This window comes from Chrysemys picta, chromosome 6, assembly GCF_011386835.1.
Source record: "Chrysemys picta bellii isolate R12L10 chromosome 6, ASM1138683v2, whole genome shotgun sequence".
In the NCBI taxonomy this organism is placed as follows: domain Eukaryota; kingdom Metazoa; phylum Chordata; order Testudines; family Emydidae; genus Chrysemys; species Chrysemys picta.
In genome coordinates this window covers 55,307,865-55,327,643 of record NC_088796.1, presented here as the reverse complement: position 1 = coordinate 55,327,643, position 19,779 = coordinate 55,307,865, and the positions used below count along the sequence as shown (strand labels likewise).

Sequence of the window (19,779 nt, the reverse complement as noted above, 5' to 3'; positions counted from 1 at the left end):
CCTAAAACATTGTATTTATTATTTTTCAAATGATAACTTGTATCACCATCTGCAAATTACAGGGGAATAGTGGATTGTTTATTGCAGAATTAACATTTGGAAAAGGATCCTGGATGTCAGTGACATTATCTGTCTAGCTATGCATTCTGCATTCAATAGTTTTAGTCTTAATACCAGATTGTGTTCCTGAGTGCGTGAATTTTACTTCATTTTTTTTCTATAAAAGGGAAATGTTAATGCTGATTTGTAAGCCTGCAATATCAGCCTCATCACAATGTTGTAGTATTTCTGAACTAACTTTGTTTTGCTGAACTATACAATCAAGAAGAAAAGATACAAAAATGTTTAAAAGGTAGCAGCAAAAATCTTTAATATGAGCAGTAAAGTACAGTACAGAACAATATGTCCAGCTGCCATATAAACAAGTCTACTAATTGTTGCTGGAGGCAGATTTGAAGGAGAATGTAATGATGAGAATAGGAGGAGACACGGAGTCATTTGAGAGGTAATGGCTTAGGAAATGAGAAGGGGTGTAGACAGATGAGAGAAGAGAAGTGGGGGTGGTATTGTACAGAACCTCAAAGATAAAGAATTGAACATAATGTAGAAGTATAGTGAAAACTATGCAGCGGCATATAACATCAGAACAGCTAGAGAGGCAGCTAACTGTTTGGATATGCTGGAGCAGGTGGATGTAAGAGACAGGAATGCATGAGGTAGGTAGTTGCAATAGTTAGTGAGAAATGACCAGGTTTTTACTTTTAGGGAATGGAGAGGAAACAGTTGACTGAGATGGGAGGTGATGAAGCACCTTGCTTGCATGAGAGCCTGATTGTGAAGGGAGCAGAGCCAGAGGTGAGTTAGGCGGCAGACTGAATGACTTCCTTGCTGTTCCAATATCTACTAGCCAGATATTGAAAGCTGCTATGGTAGGATTAATACCAGATGGATACTCCACGGGAGTTCCTGTTGTGACCCATCCTTTGTATCCGTGCCAGCTAGTAGGTGTCAAGTAAAACTTTGGAGCCCTGTTAATGAGCTGGCACAACCTTTGCATCTGTATCTCCATTAATTTTCTTTTCTTTTCTGTATATGTTCTGCTCATCTATATCTGTTAATATAATGTATGCCTTGATTGTACTGATAAGGTACCCAATATAGCCTGAAAAGCAGATGAGATCCAGAAAATGTATGCAGTCAGTTACTAGTCGGATTGTCATCCTTGGAGGAATTTGTTTTGTTAGCATGGTACTTGAAAAGCAGGGATTCAATTAATGTAAAGGTGATGTAATCTCATTTTGTTGTACCCTAAAATATCAATATTTGACTTATCCAATTTAGGTCTAATGCATATTTATGCAGGTTTTAAAATAGGCAAAATTACCTTGCTTGTTTCTTGGCAACATGTGCTCTAGAAATATGAAACCAGTTCCCTGTTTTTTTAGGGAAGGAAGAAGAGGGGAAACTAGTTGTATATACCTTACCTCAACTGGGAGAGCAGAGGTGAGGAAGAATAATGACCTTTGGGCAGGTGGTTAAATCACATTATGAAAGAATGGAAAGTGACAGCAGTCCACTTCAAAGACACTGGCTTTCACACTGTTCAAGGCATGGTGCCGTCTTACTAGAAAGTAACTGGAAAGTAGTGTCTAGTCATCATGCAACTTAAATGATGCTGTAGCTAGGATATTAAGTCTTTACTTTGTTTGATTTTATAAATGATTTGGATGTAAATCTTAATATAACTGTTATTTATATTAATGATACAGTTTAAAGTATACAGAAGATACCTATCCCAGGCTGTAGGTGCCCTGAGTGGTTTTTTTTTTTTTTTTTTAGTAATCCGTGATAGAAAATAGAGAAAAAATAACATCACTACACATGTAACCCAACCCTTCTCCAGCGAAGGTAACACAACTAATCATGTCCCTAACTCTTCATGGACCTCTTTGCTCCATAGACCTCATCCTTCTCAGTACCTCAACCAAAAACACAGGTTTTACAGCACCCCCCTAAGGCTTGTTATATGTGAGCTATTGTAAGTTGAAGGGGAGAGTGGATTTCAAAACTTGAGCTTTCACATAGAATGTCCTGTCACAAGCTCCCCTTCTTTCAAAGGGAGCACCAGCTCATACTTTTCTGTTGACCATAATTGTGGAAGTATTGTGTGGTCTGCCTATCCCCTCCTGCCTTCCCCATTTAGGGCCTTATAGGTCAAAATCAACACCTTAAACTGTATCTGGAAGCCAATGTAGTTAGTGTAAAAAAAGTTTCAGGTGCTTGGGCAAAGATACACCCCTTAACATGTGGGTGGCTGCATTCTGGACTAGCTTCATTTTTCCATATAGTTTTAAGGAGTAGCCTATGTATGTATATTGGAGAAGTCATAGGTGACAGAGGTGTGGATTATGATGGCATTTGAGATAAGTGGTTGCAACTTTCTGTTCAGATGCAGGTGGTAAAACATAGACCTGGTTGCAGCTTCCATTCCATCCATGAACAAGTGTAAAGCCAACAAAACCCCCAAGTTGCATTTATGGGAAACAAATGATGGACATGCATATTTTCAGTCTCAAAGGTGCACACAACTATTACTGTAGCTGCTGGATATTTACCCCAACGTTTCTCAGTTTTATTTGGATTGAGCCTCAGACTCATCCAAGCACTGAAAGAGGTGCTCTAATTGCACTCCAGATTGGATGAGATGGAAATGAAGAGCTGGCATCATCAGCATATTGAGCGCCTTGGCCCAAATTTCCTCAGTAGGCTTCCTAAAAGACCTCAAACACTGAACAAGAGGTGTGGCGTAGAAGAAACTTTCCAGAACCTGTAAAAGCAGGAAAGAGTCCTGTGGCACCTTATAGACTAACAGACGTATTGGAGCATGAGCTTTCGTGAGTGAATACCCACTTCATCGGATGCATTGACAAAGTGGGTATTCACCCACGAAAGCTCATGCTCCAATACGTCTGTTAGTCTATAAGGTGCCACAGGACTCTTTGCTGCTTTTACAGATCCAGACTCACACGGCTACCCCTCTGATACTTTCCAGGACCTGTACATTAAAGCTCATGAGGCAAAAGAGCTATTACCCTCTGGGTTCTCTTTAAGAGGAAAGAGTGAAACCAGTAACAGGCAGCACCTTCCAGTCCCATGAAGATCTGCAAGTGATTTGATAACTTCAGGGTTAGTGGAATTGAAGGTGATGATAAATCTAATATCAGCATGGACACCTGGTCTTTATCCACTTCCCAGAGGAGATCATTGGTCCTTCTGATCATACTCTGTGCCATACCCAAATCAAGATTGACACAAGTCAAAGTCCAAGGAATCAAGATACTGTGAGTTGACGCATCTTCTACAAACTTAAGCAAGAAGATTATACGTGACTGGGAAGATAATGTTAATTTTTTTAAAGTATAAACTGCACATGTGCTTCCCAAAAAGGGAATGAGCATGTCCACTAGTAAAGGACTCAATACTTCCCCCACTGGCTTCCAGAGAATGCTGGCCATTTGCCCCTTCCCATCCACGGATGCAGATAAGTGGTCCAAAGGTGTTACCAGAAAAGTATCATGAAATTCCCTTGCGTTGGGAGAGATTGTCATTTCCAATAGAATGGAGACCGCTATTAGTCTGTCGGGGTGGACCACCAAAATGGATCACTTGCCCTGACAAGAGCAGTGAACCCCAATCTCATTTGCTCTATGGAATAGCTGTAATATCTAGCCCTTCAATGGCTAATCTTAACAACAACAACAAAAACAACAAAAAATCAGATCCCTACTTGAGCCTAAGGGTGAGCCACCTAAACCAATCCCATTGTCACAGCGATGGATATAAAATCCTCAGCCAACTCGGAAGACCCACCTATATCATTAGTCACTGAGCATCTAGAGGCTCCCTTGCTGAAGTAGTGAAGAACTTCATCCTCTCAGGGAATTTGCAGTGCTAGGATAGTTGGACTACACCATTAGTCCAACATAAACTTACCTCAGCTCTCATACTAAATAGTATGTCTATCAGCTCTAGCTCTAGAGTAGTAGAATCCCTAGATTTTTAGGTGGGATGTGAAAAGCAGAGCTGCACAACCTCCTCAACTATCCACCTTCAGATCATGATGCACTGACTAGCCAGCAGAAGCTAGCTGTGTCAGAATTGGCCAGCGTTTGTCATCTAGCCGAGTTTGTTATACATGAAAGGCTCTGTGTTCTTCTTAAAATACTATGTTTTTTCAATGCTTAGCCACTAACTTAGCATTCTTTGTTTCATATTATTGAATGCAGTGTTTATCTTTCATTATATCCGCCCAAGTAATAAAAAGCAAAACAAATGGCACTAAGATTAGATATTTCAATCTAGATTTCTAGGAGATTTAAATCTTCTCCTACCTTGTTTTCCTTTACTCACAAACAAAGGGACCAAGGATTTAAAGGCCTTGTAATTAAGTTCCATTTCTACAAACTTCCGTAGCTCTCAGCATCTGACAGAATTGCCACCCTCTTGGGTTGTCTACGGTGGTCACTGAAGGAATGCTGCTGGACACCAGCATATAAGAACGGCCATTCTGGGTCAGACCAATGGTCCATCTAAACCACTGTCCTGTCTCTGACAGCAGCCAGTGCCAATTGCTTCAGAGGGAATGAACAGAAAAGAGCAATTTTGAGTGATCCATCCCTTGCTGTCCAATCCCAGCTTCTGCTAGTTAGAGGTTTAGGGACACTTAAACACCTCTGAGGCAGAGTAAAAAGGCTATTGAAAGTGATCACCATCCTGTGCTGGACCCTGAACAGAGTTCACCAAATAATATCTCACCCCCCGATTGACCCAGAAACCCACCCTGTTGAAAGCCTTCTTAAAGCTATGAGTCTAATTCCTGATGAAATCCACATTTAAAAAAAAAAAAGTCTCTGGCCAGGATAAAGTCATCCTCATAATTCTTTTACTATCCTCCCCATTACATTGTCACGCTGAATCCCACTTGACCCTACATCAAAATTTAGGGAAATACGACCCATCCTAATGCTCTCGCTTTTTCCTGATCAGATATCCAGACCCAGTGAAAAAGCACCCTCATCACACTGGGAGATATTGTTGCCAGCAATAACTCAGTGCCATGCTGCTCAACTATTTAAAAAAAAAAAAGTAACCTAACCAGGCAAGAAAGCCAAATTCTATTCCCTCTCTGATCACGTGAGATGTTGTTTTAAAATATTGTGATAAGCTTTCAAAAGAGAATATGTGGTGGAAATAATTATACCACAGTTGCATGAAACTCCAAGACGAAGATGAAGTTTTAAAATATTTAATATATGGTTGTCGTCTTATATCAGATTCCTAAGGTGATAATATTCTGCTTATAAGCCACATTGTTATATACAAGCAAGCTGTGCTTTAGGAAGATTGTAAATTGTAAAACAAAACTGCTGACTCTACGGGGTTTGGTTTGTAGTGGGTATGGTATTGAAATTTTTTTAGTTTAGCTATACTTTCCCCCTTATCTAGTTTTTTTATACCATACATCTACATGTGATCATATCATCTTAACATACTGCAATACACTCTTTAAGGAAATGTTGTTTTGATTAATAAGAAAATTATGTTCCATGAATATTTTTAGTGCAATAAGAAGTCTCTACACATTCTAATGTAATGTAGAAAACCGCATATGACTGGAGTCCATTAAATGGAGCTCCTGTGTGCACTGTAAAAAATTATACATCTACAGTCAACCATTACAGTTGAGGAGTAGACTATATACAGTACTCTACCTATTCTCTTCCTTTTTAAAAGATCTTCGCATGTGCATGGCTCTGCTTATCTTCAGTTTGCTTTCAGAAAGAGAATCTGGAAAAGTCTTTTTATTTGGACTAGTGGATAGAAAAAATGTAAAATTGCTGATTGCTTTCTGTAATAATTTTATAGATGGTCCTAAATTATCATTTGCTCACTTCTTTTTAGTGGTTGTGTATTGGCTATAAAGTAAACATCCACAAACTCTGAAGGAGTAAGACCAGATAGGATAGCATTGAAGTAGATATTCATCCAACATACATAAAGCTATACTCTGGATTTAACAAAATGTGAGCAGATAGAGTTGTTCAGCATTAGATAGTTGCACACGTTAACACTTTGTGCATGGTCTTGCGTATTCATCAGTTTCTTATAACATGGATTTTGATTTTTGGTTTCAGGTAGTATCTCACTTAAGATTAGAAAATGTTTAATGTTGTAGTCTAAGAGAAGAAAAAAGTCATGAAGTTCTAAGTTAAGGTAAAACTTTTTTAAAACAAAAGCAAATCCTGTATGGGATCGGGGGAAACAGTTTAAATATTGGAAATAATAGAAACAACATTAAGGTTACTTGGGGTGGTATTTTACCTTTGACCTACCATTGAACATGTATTCCATCATGTATGGCATGCCTATGTGTGCAAAGTATTTTCAAGTGTCCCTCTTAAGCCAATATGTCCAGCAGTTTATCCATCCATCTTGATATATAGAAGCATGTTAAATCCCATCTATTCTGGTAGCTTGTATATACACCTTAAGAAATCTGCAGCAGCTTGCAGACATAGAAATATGGCCACTGTAGTTTATGTAGCATGGTAAATATCTAGTGCACAAGGGTATTACAAGTATTAATGTCTGTAGCTACAGGAAACCTGACCCCTGGAGATAGTAAAGGTAACTGGTTTATATGATGTAAGGCAGCAGTTCACAAACTATAGGGTGGGCGTCCCAAGGGAGGTGTGAGCTGTGTGCTGCTTTTTTATTTTATTTTATTTTAATTTTAAAGAGCTCCGTGTCTCAGCCTTGGGTGGCTAGGGCTCATGCAGAAGGGCCGTAAACACCTGGAAGGTGAGGATAAAGGGGACGGCCATAGCCCGGCGGCTCAGGCTTTCCTTCCTCCATCAACCTCCCCAATCCCTCACCAGGAGGCAGCTCTCACTTAGGCTCTCTTCTTCCTCCTCCGCCCCACCCCCATACTCCCACTGGGAGGCTCCCCCTTCCCCAATCCCTCACCTGGAGGTGGTGGGGCTCTGGCTGTCAGCCGTGGGGTGGCAGCAGCAGCACAGAAGTAAGGGTGCCAATGGGGCACTAAGTGACTAATATCACTTTTCACATTGCCACCCTTACTTCTGTGATGCTGCTGGTGTGGTGCTGCCTTCGGAGCTGGGTAGCAGCATATGTACTTGTAGGGATGTAAATGACGACAGACACAGAGAAGTGGGGCCAATTCACATAAGTTTGAGAATCACTGATAAGGGAACTATGTTGAAAAGAAAAAACGAGGAGTCCTTGTGGCACCTTAGAGACTAACAAATGTATTTGGGCATAAGCTTTCATGGGATAAAACCCACTTCATCAGATGCATGGAGTGGGTTTTAGCCCATGAAAGTTTATGCCCAAATAAATTTGTTAGTCTCTAATGGTACTTCTACACTACCCGCTGGATCTGCGGGTAGTGATCGATCTATCAGGGATAGTTTTATCGCGTCTCTAGTGTAGACGCGATAGTTCGCTCTGCCGTCGATTCCTGTAGCAAGAGGCGGAAGCGGAGTCGACGGGAGAGCAACGGCAGTCGACCCCGCGCAGTGAGGACATGAGGTAAGTCCACCGAAGATATGTCAACTTCAGCTACACTAGCCTTGTAGCTGAAGTTGCGTATCTTAGGTCCATTTCTCCCCTCCCCCCAGTGTAGACCAGGCCTAAGGTGCCACAGGGACTCCTCATTGTTTTTGCTGATACAGACTAACACGGCTACCACTCTGAAATATGTTGAGAAGGTGGGTTGAGTTTTGTGTAGGTGTTTGGTGTGCAAATGAATTCTAAGACAAGAAAGCAACACCAGCATCTTGCCTCTAACTAGGATGGATTTGGAGAGCGGTGTATATATCATATATGATTGTACATATATCGGGTAGACATATTTTAGTGAGGGCTCACTGTCACTGCTGAAGACGTAGTGTTCAAGAGTAAGGCTGTCTCTTAATTTTGGATGGACAGTGAATGGATGGTGTGGGATCAGAAACAGTTTTTACCTTAACTCAGTGTTTCTCAACCTATTTACTTTTGTGGGTCGCATATGCAGCTTCCTGGTGTCATGTGGGCAGCATCCTCAATACATATATACTACCTGGGCGGCTATGAGGATGTCACATGGCCCGCAGCTATGTGCTGATTGGGCCGTAGGCGGCCTGCAGGTCGCAGGTTGAGAACTGTGGTCTTAACTCTCTTTTTTTGTGTTTGTGTTTGTTTAATGTATCCCTTATCTCAGGTGCAGCAAGCTGGGGCTCGATGAGGTTGGGATCTGCGTGGCTCAGCAGGGTGGTCCAGGTGCAGGGGGAATGTGGGGGTTCTGAGTGCGGGGGATATGAAGCTCTGTGGGAGGGTCTGGGAATGAGCGGGTCTGGATGCACCGGGGTTGGGCGAATGGGGGAGCTGCTCCCTGTACAGAGATCCCTCCCCCTTCAGCTGAGGAGCGATGGGGAGAGTTTGCAGAGCTTCCTGCAGCGGGGGGAGAAATCTGGAGGTAGGTCCGACCCAGTCCCGGATGCCGTGCAGGGGAAGAGGAAGTCCTGTCCTCCCCAGCCCAGCCAGGACTAGCTGCTGAGCCCAGCGCAGAGTAGGAGCCACCAGTCCCGCACCCGGCCCTACAGTGATATATCTCTCTGCCGGCTGCCAGGGCAAAACATACTGCTGGGGAAGGTTGAATGACTACTTTTGTCGCTTCCCTTTGCTTCCCCGTCAGTCATTTTTCTGCAAGGAAGCAAAGAAATCTGCGGGGACATAAATTCTGTGCATGTGTAGTCCCCCAGGAGCAAGGCTTTGTAATAGAAGCATGCAACCTTACATAAATTAGTGTGTGTGAGAGACCTTAGAGCTCTCTGAGGTTCACCATGAATGGATAGAATAACTTAGTTAACCACCTGTTCATACCCCAAATTGTTAGCTGTTGGACCTTCCTGCTGCTATATTAAATCAAATTAGAGTATATTGTAATGTATACAACAGGTATAGGTTAACTTCCAGAGCTCACTGGTCTCCCACTTCTCCCTCCACTTCCCCATATGGACATTGTTACATGTAAATACCAACTACTGACCAAGTGAAAAGATTTATTCACATAGATAAATAGCTAAGATTTCTACAAAAATACTTGTATAGATAAAGTCAAATTTTAGTGGACATTTAGGTTTCTTCTCTTGTAATTAGCGTATTTATATGTGGGACTTCGTTGCCAAAAATAGCATTAGTGAATTAAAGTAATAACACATCTTGCCCCAGAAAGGATTTTTAAGACCTCATATTTTCTTGGTTCCACGAGTTTGAAAGTTTGCACTGTAAGACAAAATGAATTAGCACTTACAGCAGGTGGTCTGCATTGACTGCTACTATGGGTTAAGAGAAGGGGAAAAAACCCATTAGAGGAGGAAAAATGATTGTTTGCATCAGTACTTTTCTGTGTCTGCATTTATGAAAATCTATTTATAAGATCCTCTTCATTAGAGTGCAATTTGCAGAATGAGGCTAGTGAAATTAATAATGTAGAAGAAAAAACAGCTCTAATTTTTACATGAAAACCCTGACTCTGTGGCCTTCCGTCTTAGACTAACGCTCCACAAATGAAATTGAAGTTGTTAAATTCTGTAATCCCAATAATAGCAAATATCTAAACTTTTACAGTTAGCCAAACTTCTTCTTTTGAATGAATTTTCAAGTTCTTGATTGATTCTAAATTCTGGTTTTGTTAAAATGAATAGTAATTTTTAAAAAAATCCCACAAATGTATGTATTGGGTGTTGTCTGATGTTTTGTGGCAAGAAGAAATAATGAGTAAACCATACTGGGCACCTAGAACTGGGTGTTGCTGCTTCATTTAATAACTGTATTCACTAAGTGGGGTGGGGCTGTAGGTTCCCACATCAGCACCACCACTGCTTTCTGCATCTGGAGGGTGCGTGGCCAGATTGCAGCAGTGATCCCTGCTTGCCAACAGGGCCCATGGGGGGGCCTCTGGCAGCCAGGATATAGTATAGTTCCATTCCAGTTTACATGAGGGGCCAGTGCAAGCACAGAATGGCCCCATGACCAGGGAGCACACCATCAATTGTTCAAATAACTCTGGCCCAAAGAGTTAAGTTGTCAGGTTTTATAAATATGCCCACAAAATTGATATTCTGAAGTGCATAAAATCAGCAAAAGGCAACATGGCCAATAAGGGGTTAATTCCAGAACAGCTTATTTTGTTTTAATAACAGATGCTTTTTTCCCTGTTTTGATGTTATATTTTACTATGGATGAAAGATGCCAACAGAATCCTATGGAAATTGGAGGTGATGACTGATCTGAAAGCTTTCCTGTTATTTGTTATAGGAGTTGTGATTCAGTGCAACAAGCAAATAGTAACTTTTTATATATTGGTGGAATAGATATATAGTATAAAGTTCTGAACAGAAAACCATTCCATGTGTATTTTTGGTTTCTCAACAGGAACTTAGTCTTGAATGAACAATACATTTCAAGAGTTTAAAGTATGACAAACATCCCCAGTAAGTTATCACACAGTTGGCAACCGATATTAAGAGTTGCAGTACAGGAAGATCTTTTATTGCCTCTTAGCCGAACAGAAAAATGAAGCTTTTAATCTCCAGATAGACTGAGGAAGATTCAATGACAGACTTGGCGGCAGCAGTCAGAAGGCCTGCTGTACCACCTGGCCCGTATCACACTAGCATTTAATATGTTTGAGAGGATGCAGGATTCATTGTAAGCAGTAACATTTTTATCTCTGTCAAAACTCAATATGTTTTGAGTAGTATGTTTTTGTTACTGTATTGTTTTCAAATCTTGGCATACAACTGGTTGTAGGTTAGGATAATCTGTTACTTGTAGAGTGATGAATTTCATGATTCTGAAGACTGCTGTTCATACTGCCTTGTAAAAAAAAAAAAAGAAAAAGAAAAACCCAAGGCTAGGTACTTGCTGACAATTTAGAGGTAGCAATTTAGAGTCAACATACTTACAGATCCTACAAACTTAAAACTGAATCCCTAGCAATGGGCTGGGGCAGTGGCACAAGAGAGGGAGAAAATTGGGGAAATGATCTTTCAGCAATAGCATCTATTGGGACAGTAAAAAGAACAGGAGTACTTGTGGCATCTTAGGCCTTGTCTACACTACGAGAATAGTTCGATTTTACTTACATCGAATTTTTGTAATCGATATTGCAAAGTCGAACGTGTGTGTCCACACTAAGGACAGTAATTCGACTTTGTGCGTCCACACTAATGGTGAAAGCGTCGACATTCGAAGCGGTGCACTGTGGTCAGCTATCCCACAGTTCCCGCAGTCCCCTCTGCCCATTGGAATTCTGGGTGTAGCCAGCAATGCCTTCTGGGTAACAAAATGTGTCGAGGGTGCTTTTGGGTAACTGTCGTCATCCGTCCATCACTCCCGCCCTCCCTCCCTGAAAGCGCCGGCGGGAAATCAGTTCGCGCACTTTTCCAGTCATTGACAGCGCGGACGCCACAGAACTGCGAGCATGGAGCACGCTGCGACCATCGCTGCAGTTGTGGCCGCTCTCAACGCCTCGCAGCTTATCATACAGGTTTCCCTGAGGCAGATGCAGAAAAGTCAGGCGAGGAGGCTACGGCACCGCGGTGATGTCCTGAAGTCTGAGAGTAGCACGGACCTGTCAGAAAGCAGGGGACCCAGCGCCGAGGACATCGCGGTGGCAATGGGTCATGTTGATGCCGTGGAACGGCGATTCTAGGCATGGGAAACAAGCACTGAGTGGTGGGACCGCATAGTGCTGCAGGTCTGGGATGAATCCCAGTTGCTGCGAAACTTTCGCATGCGGAAGGGAACTTTCCTTGAACTTTGTGAGTTGCTGTCCCCTGCCCTGAAGCGCAGTGACAACCGGTTGCGAGCTGCACTGAGTGTACAGAAGCGAGTGGCCATAGCCCTCTGGAAGCTTGCAACGCCAGACAGCTACCGGTCAGTCGCGAACCAGTTTGGGGTGGGCAAATCTACCGTGGGGGTTGTTGTGATACAAGTAGCCAAGGCAATCGTTGATGTACTGCTGCCAAAGGTAGTGACCCTGGGAAACGTGGAGGCGATCATAGATGGCTTCGCAGCGATGGGATTCCCAAACTGCGGTGGGGCCATAGATGGAACTCTCATCCCTATCCTGGCACCGGACCACCAGGCCACCCAGTACATTAACCGAAAGGGCTACTTTTCCATGGTGCTGCAAGCACTGGTGGACCACAGGGGACGTTTTACCAACATCTAGGTGGGATGGCCGGGCAAGGTTCATGACGCTCGTGTTTTCAGGAACTCTGGTCTGTTTAGACGGCTGCAACAAGATATTTACTTCCCGGACCACAAAATAACTGTTGGGGATGTGGAGATGCCTATAGTCATCCTCGGGGACCCAGCCTACCCGCTAATGCCCTGGCTCATGAAGCCCTATACTGGCGCCCTGGACACTGAAAAAGAACTCTTCAACTACCGGCTGAGCAAGTGCAGAATGGTGGTGGAGTGTGCTTTTGGCCGTCTCAAGGGGAGATGGAGAAGCTTACTGACTCGCTGTGATCTCAGCGAAACCAATATCCCCGTTGTTATAGCAGCTTGCTGTGTGCTCCACAATCTCTGTGAGAGCAAGGGGGAGACCTTTATGGCGGGGTGGGAGGTTGAGGAAAATAGCCTGGCTGCTGATTACTCACAGCCGGGCGATTAGAAGAGACCAGCGGGAAGCGCTGTGCATCCGGGAGGCTTTGAAAGCAAAGTTCCTGAGTGAGCAGGGTAACCTGTGACTTTAAAGTTTGTGTACTGAGAAGCTAAACCTGCCCCCGTTTCTTTACCCAGTTAATGTTGACTATCCTATCCAGTTACATACCCCCTTCACCCCCCTTCCAACACACGTTTCGAAATAAAAATAGTTCAACTTTGTTAAAGCACACCGTTTTCTTTAATACTGTTTTCGCGGGAATTTTTTAAAACTGGGACGCAGACTGTGGTGCGGAGCGGGTGTAGTGTAGTGACGCGAATGCAGCTTCTAAACTCAAGGATTGACAGGCTCCGCTGCGGTGGGATGGTTGTTTCAACGGAGCCTGTCACCCCTCCTGATCGGGACTGTGTGTATGGAGGGGTCTATGTGACTTTGTGGCAGGGGGAGGACGGTTACAGATCCCCTGCTGTGTGGCTCTGTGATCCTGCCTAAGGACCGCCGCTTAAGATCTGTAACTGCCCTCCCCTGCCACAAAGTCACAGAGCAACCCACCCCCCACCACATAACATGAAAACAACCTCCCAGACTAACCAGGGTAACTAGTCACTGCATCACTGCACTGTGTATGTGCCCTGCTGCTGTGCCTGCCACCGACTATGTACCCTGCCAAAGGTGACTGTCCTGTCCAATTACCAACCCCCTTTCCCATCCTCCTCCAAAAGAACATGATTGAAACAGTAGTTTACAGAAACGTATTTTTTATTATCAACTACACATGGCATTGGGAGGTGAAACTTGGACGGGGGCTTGTGTCAGGCGGGAAGGAAAGAACTTTTCAAATTTTGGGAAATGAGAGCCTTCTGCTACTAGAGCTCTCTGCAGGGGTGGAGTGAGACTTAGCAGGGACTCTGCCGCCTCTCCTTCTTTGCACTTTGGGTGAGGTGGGTATGGGACTTGGTGGCAGGGGAGGGCGGTTAGAGATGGACTGCAGCGGGGCTCTGTCCTCCTGCCTCCGTTCCTGCAGAACATCCACAAGGCGCCGGAGCGTGTCCGTTTGCTCCCTCAGTAGTCCAAGCAGCGTTTGAGTCGCCTGCTGGTCTTCCTGCCGCCACCTCTCCTCCCGATCCATGTTTGCTTGGTGCATTCGGGTCAAGTTCTCCCGCCACTGGGTCTGCTGTGCTGCCTGGGCTTGGGAACAGGCCATAAGCTCAGAGAACATGTCCTCCCGTGTCCTCCTCTTCCTACGCCTAATCCGCGCTAGCCTCTGGGAGTGTGATTCCAGGCTAGGTTGTGAGACAGTCACAGATGGGGCTGTGGAAATGGGGAAAAGGGAGTGAATTCCTCAGAAAGAAAAATGTAGTTGTGAACAAAGAACATAGTCTTTCTCTGTGAACAAGACCATGCACAGCACCTATCACATGCGCACTCAGCACAAGGTCGAATTTTCGGCCTTTGCATTCAGTGCCTGGGGTCTTGCACAGCACATTTGAGAAGCGGGGCAGCACAACGGAATTTCTGTTGCAGGCAGACATGGTAAGCCGTACACTTGTGGCAGTTTAAAACTTTTATATTACCACTGGCCTCATTTCACATTTAAAGCTATGTCAGTTCCTGCAGCCAGCAATCCGGCAAGCGGGAACTCTGCCCCTGTCCCACCCCCTCGCGGCTGTCCCCGGGAACGATCCCTTTCGGCTGCCCCTCTCCCGCCTCCACCGCGTGGCTACAAACCAGCGGTTACAGTTCTGTCAAGGAACGGGAAAGCAGTCCCAACATTAACATTCCCCTACCTAATTAAAAGCAGGTCACCATGGGCGACATCACCCTGATGAGGATCTCTGAGAGCGACAGACAGAGAATGCTCCGGGAAAGCCTCCAAAGACCAGGGCCGTATGCCGCCCTGGTATGCAGAGCAATGATTCCCGAGTACGTGATAGTCTTGTGGCGCGGCAACGTGTCGTACTTCGGAGGACCCAATAAGGCCGCTCTCCCCAGGAACCTCATGCAACGGCTTTCAAATTACCTCCAGGAGAGCTTCATCGAGATATCCGAGGAGGATTACTGCTCTATTCCCGGACATATAGACCGCATTTTACTGTAGCTGCAGTAGCAGGGAATAAACAGTAGAGCGGCTTGTGCAGGACAATCACTGAAAACCGGACATTGCTAGATTTTTTTTCAAAACTTGCACTGCCCATGACTAAACCGTTAAGCGCATAGGGCACACTAATCATGAACAACCCATTCTTTTAATTGTTAATATTCCTGTTTTGTTAAAAATAAATGTTTAGATGTTTACAACACTTACTGGCTGATCCTTCCCCAGATTCTGTGTCCGGGGTAACGGCTGGGGACGCTTCGTAGGGGATCTCTGTAAGGGTGATGAAGAGATCCTGGCTGTCGGGGAAATCAGCGTTGTGAGCGCTGCCGACTGCCTCGCCCTCCTCATCTCCTTCCTAATCTTCCCCGTCCCCTAACATGTCGGAGGAACCGGCCGTGGACACTATCCCATCCTCAGAGTCCACGGTCACTGGTGGGGTAGTGGTGGCGGCCGCACCGAGGATGGAATGCAGTGCCTCGTAGAAACGGGATGTCTGGGGATGGGATCCGGAGCGTTCGTTTGCCTCTTTGGTCTTCTGGTAGCCTTGTCTCAGCTCCTTGATTTTCACGCGGCACTGTGTTGCATCCCGGCTGTATCCACTCTCTGCCATGTCTTTAGAGATCTTCTCGTAGATCTTTGCATTCCGTCTTTTGGATCGCAGCTCGGAAAGCACGGACTCATCGCCCCACACAGCGATGAGATCCAAGACTTCCCGATCAGTCCATGATGGGGCCCTCTTTCTATTCACAGACTGCACGGCCATCACTGCTGGAGAGCTCTGCATCGTTGCCAGTGCTGCTGTGCTCGCCACGATGTCCAGACAGGAAATGAGATTCAAACTGGCCAGACAGGAAAAGGAATTCCAATTCAAATTTTCCCGGGGCTTTTCCTGTGTGGTTGGTCAGAGCATCCGAGCTCGCACTGCTGTCCAGAACGTCAACAGAGTGGTGCACTGTGGGATAGCTCCCAGAGCTATTAGCGTCGATTTCCATCCACACCTAGCCTAATTCGACATGGCCATGTCGAATTTGGCGCTACTCCCCTCGTTGGGGAGGAGTACAGAAGTCGAATTAAAGAGACCTCTATGTCGAACTAAATAGCATCGCAGTGTGGACGGGTGCAGGGTTAATTCGATGTAACGGCGCTAACTTCGACATAAACGCCTAGTGTAGACCAGGCCTTAGAGACTAACACATTTATTAGAGCATAAGCCTTCGTGGGCTACAGCCCAGTTCTTCGGATGCATATAGAATGGAACGAACACACACACACACACACACACACACACACACACACACACACACACACACACACACAGCATGAACAGGTGGGAGTTGTCTTACCAACTCTGAGAGGCCAATTAAGTAAGAGGGAAAAAAAACTTTTGAAGTGATAATCAAGATAGCCCAGTACAGACAGTTTGATAAGAAGTGTGAGAATACTTTCAAGGGGAGATAGATTCAATGTTTGTAATGGCTCAGCCATTCCCAGTCCTTATTCAATCCTAAGTTGATTGTATCTAGTTTGCATATCAATTCCAGCTCAGCAGTCTCTCGTTGGAGTCTGTTTTTGAAGTTTTTCTGTTGTAAAATAGCCACCCTCAGGTCTGTCATTGAATGACCAGACAGGTTAAAGTGTTCTCCCACTGGTTTTTGAGTATTATGATTCCTGATGTCAGATTTGTGTCCATTAATTCTTTTGCATAGAGACTGTCCGGTTTGGCCAATGTACATGGCAGAGGGGCATTGCTGGCACATGATGGCATATATCACATTGGTAGATGTGCAGGTGAACGGGTCCCTGATGGTATGGCTGATGTGACTAGGTCCTATGATGATGTCACTTGAATAGATATGTGGACAGAGTTGGCATCGGGCTTTGTTACAAGGAAAGGTTCCTGGGTCAGTGTTTTTTATTCAGTGATGTGTGGTTGCTGGTGAGTATTTGCTTTAGGTTGGGGGGTTGTCTGTAAGCGAGGACAGGTCTGTTTCCCAAGATCTGTGAGAGTGGGGGATCATCTTTCAGGATAGGTTGTAGATCTTTGATGATGCGCTGGAGAGGTTTTAGTTGGGGGCTGAAGGTGACAGCTAGTGGTGTTCTGTTATTTTCTTTGTTGGGCCTGTCTTGTAGGAGGTGACTTCTGGGTACTTTTCTGGCTCTGTCAATCTGCTTTTTCACTTCAGCAGGTGGGTATTGTAGTTTTAAGAATGCTTGATAGAGATCTTGTAGGTGCTTGTCTCTGTCTGAGGGATTGGAGCAAATGCGGTTATATCTTAGAGCTTGGCTATAGACAATGGATCGTGTGGTGTGTCCTGGATGGAAGCTGGAGGCATGTAGGTAAGTGTAGCGGTCAGTAGGTTTCCGGTATAGGGTGGTATTTATGTGACCATCGCTTATTAGCACAGTAGTGTCCAGGACCGCTTGTGTGGATTGATCTAGGCTGAGGTTGATGGTGGGATGGAAATTATTGAAATCATGGTGGAATTCCTCAAGGGCTTCTTTTCCATGGGTCCAGATGATGAAGATGTCATCAATGTAGCGCAAGTAGAGTAGGGGCGTTAGGAGACGAGAGCTAAGGAAGTGTTGTTCTAAGTCAGCCATAAAAATGTTGGCATACTGTGGGGCCATGCGGGTACCCATAGCAGTGCCGCTGACTTGAAGGTATATATTGTCCCCAAATGTGAAATAGTTGTGGGTGAGGGCAAAGTCACAAAGTTCAGCCACCAGGTTAGCTGTGACATTATCGGGGATACTGTTCCTGATAGCTTGTAGTCCATCTTTGTGTGGAATATTGGTGTAGAGCGCTTCTATGTCCACAGTGGCCAGGATGGTGTTTTTTGGAAGATCACCGATGGATTGTCGTTTCCTCAGGAAGTCAGTGGTGTCTCGAAGATAGCTGGGAGTGCTGGTAGCGTAGGGCCTGAGGAGAGAGTCCACATAACCAGACAAGCCTGATGTTAGGGTGCCAATGCCTGAGATGATGGGGCGTCCAGGATTTCCAGGTTTATGGATCTTGGGTAGCAAATAGAATACCCCTGGTCGGGGTTCTAGGCATGTGCCTGTACAGATTTGTTCCTGTGCTTTGTCAGGGAGTTTTTAGCAGATGGTGTAGTTTCTTTAGGTAATCCTCAGTGGGATCAGAGAATAATGGCCTGTAGAATGTTAGTTTCTAAGGTGCCACAGGTACTCCTGTTCTTTTTGCGGATACAGACTAACACGGCTGCTACTCTGAAACCTATTGGGACAGTAAATGTGTTTCAATTTAAAATTAATAAGGAGGAAATTCCCTAAAAAAATCTGATATGGTAAGAACTGATTGGGACATCTTAAGACAAAGAAGTTTTTTACCATACACATAAGTTACGTTAGCATGTGTTTTGTTTTTCCCTGGGGAACATGCTTTTAAATGGGGTCTCACACGTGATCCTGACTGTTGCAATGGTAGTTAGCTGTGTGGTCAAAACTAGGTATTTTGCATTTTGGAAGCAGCTTGTCTTCATCTGTACAACCATGAAAAGATGGCCTTTTAAGTAATTTAAGTTTCCTAATCCTTTAAGAAAAATAATTTCCCTTCCAAAAATGTCTTTGTATATTGTTGGGGGCAGCCTATCATGCTGTGAGAACTCAGTAGCGAGATAGGTGACTCGTTACTTTTCAGATGGTTTTTCTCTTCTGTTGCCTCCTTAACTTGACTGGGTGGTGGAATGGATAAACTTCAGTTAAGACATAATAAAGGTCTATGAGAGGTGACTGGCATCAAATTTACTCTTCCGGCAAGAAGCTATTTCAGAATAGAAATATGATGCAGTGACTAGTTTGCTCTTCTATTTTTCATTTTTAGAGGACGTGCAGTTATTTCAGCAAAATAAATCTATTTTTGTGTTCTGTGTAAGGTATTGATTAACCTTGGTATCATAGCAATGTAGTAAGTTAGTGTGAAGGAATTCCTGAATTGCTGTTTACTTAAGCCCCTTCAAAATGAAGAAAATACAAATTACCACAAGTGACTGATACATTGTGAGATATCACCATTTGTCATTCAGTGACTTGAGTATGGAAGACGGAGTCAGGAGGTCTGGGTTTGATTCATGAATCTGCCATTTACTACTTCATCACACTATGCCTCAGTTTTCCAGTCTATAAAATGTCAATGACACTTGCCAGTCTACATAAAGCACTTTAAAATATGTAGGTAAATACCACCATGTAGGTATTAAGTGTTATATAATAATCCAGTAGGTGTGACTTTTCTAAATTTAAAATTTCAAGAGAATTTTTTTATTTATGTACTTCTCATATAAGGTATTTACACACGCACACACTCTTAAAATTTCACCAAACGTTTATTTTATTTATTGGTGAAATTTTAAGATCCCTTAGAAAACAACTTGTTAAAGGGTATATTGTTCTAGTTATATATGTGTTAGTGAAATGCAGTGAAACATGCGTTGAGATAATAGTGAAGTGCAACACCTCACTGAATCCTCCATATTCTGTTATGAAAAAGAGTGTATCCTCACCCAGAAGCGCATATGCTATTCAAAAGGTTTCACTAAAATGAATTAAATAAAATAGATTGTTCTTAAAATACTTTTATAATCTTAAAAATATTGTACTAATATAAATGTTTATGGTGTTGTGTAATGAAAAAGTGGGTTATGGCTTACATTTATTTCATGTTTTGTCTATGGCCTTTTTCTGTTCTAAATGGGTAGTGTGGACTCATTGACACAACTGTTTTATTTGAATATGGATTTGATCTCATGCACTTTAAAAATAAATTCATTACAGCAGACTGCAGCTTGTAGTAATAAGAGCTGAAGGTATATAGTTAAAAATTGAGCTTAATCTGTTGTGCAGTTATGGATCTAATTATATTTAGAAATGCATTTAAAAGGAGGAGTAGTCAATGAAAGTTTAAAAACTGCTTGATAAAAGATCA

General features: G+C 43.7%; 1 protein-coding gene across 7 annotated transcripts in view; it reads left to right on the top strand.

Annotated features, from left to right (window-relative positions):
* The window catches only part of TMEM161B (transmembrane protein 161B), an 89,195-nt gene that overhangs the window by 42,575 nt on the left and 26,841 nt on the right, over positions 1 to 19,779 (top strand). The window contains exon 1 of one of the 7 annotated variants that reach the window (XM_024104512.3): positions 8 to 855. The exons of 5 other annotated variants lie outside the window; for them this stretch is intronic. Coding sequence is in view for 1 of the 2 variants with exons in the window: in XM_065599150.1 (XP_065455222.1) it covers positions 10,748 to 10,773 (26 nt within the window). In the remaining variant the exon portion in view is untranslated. One more of the 7 variants, XM_065599150.1, reaches the window with a different exon arrangement.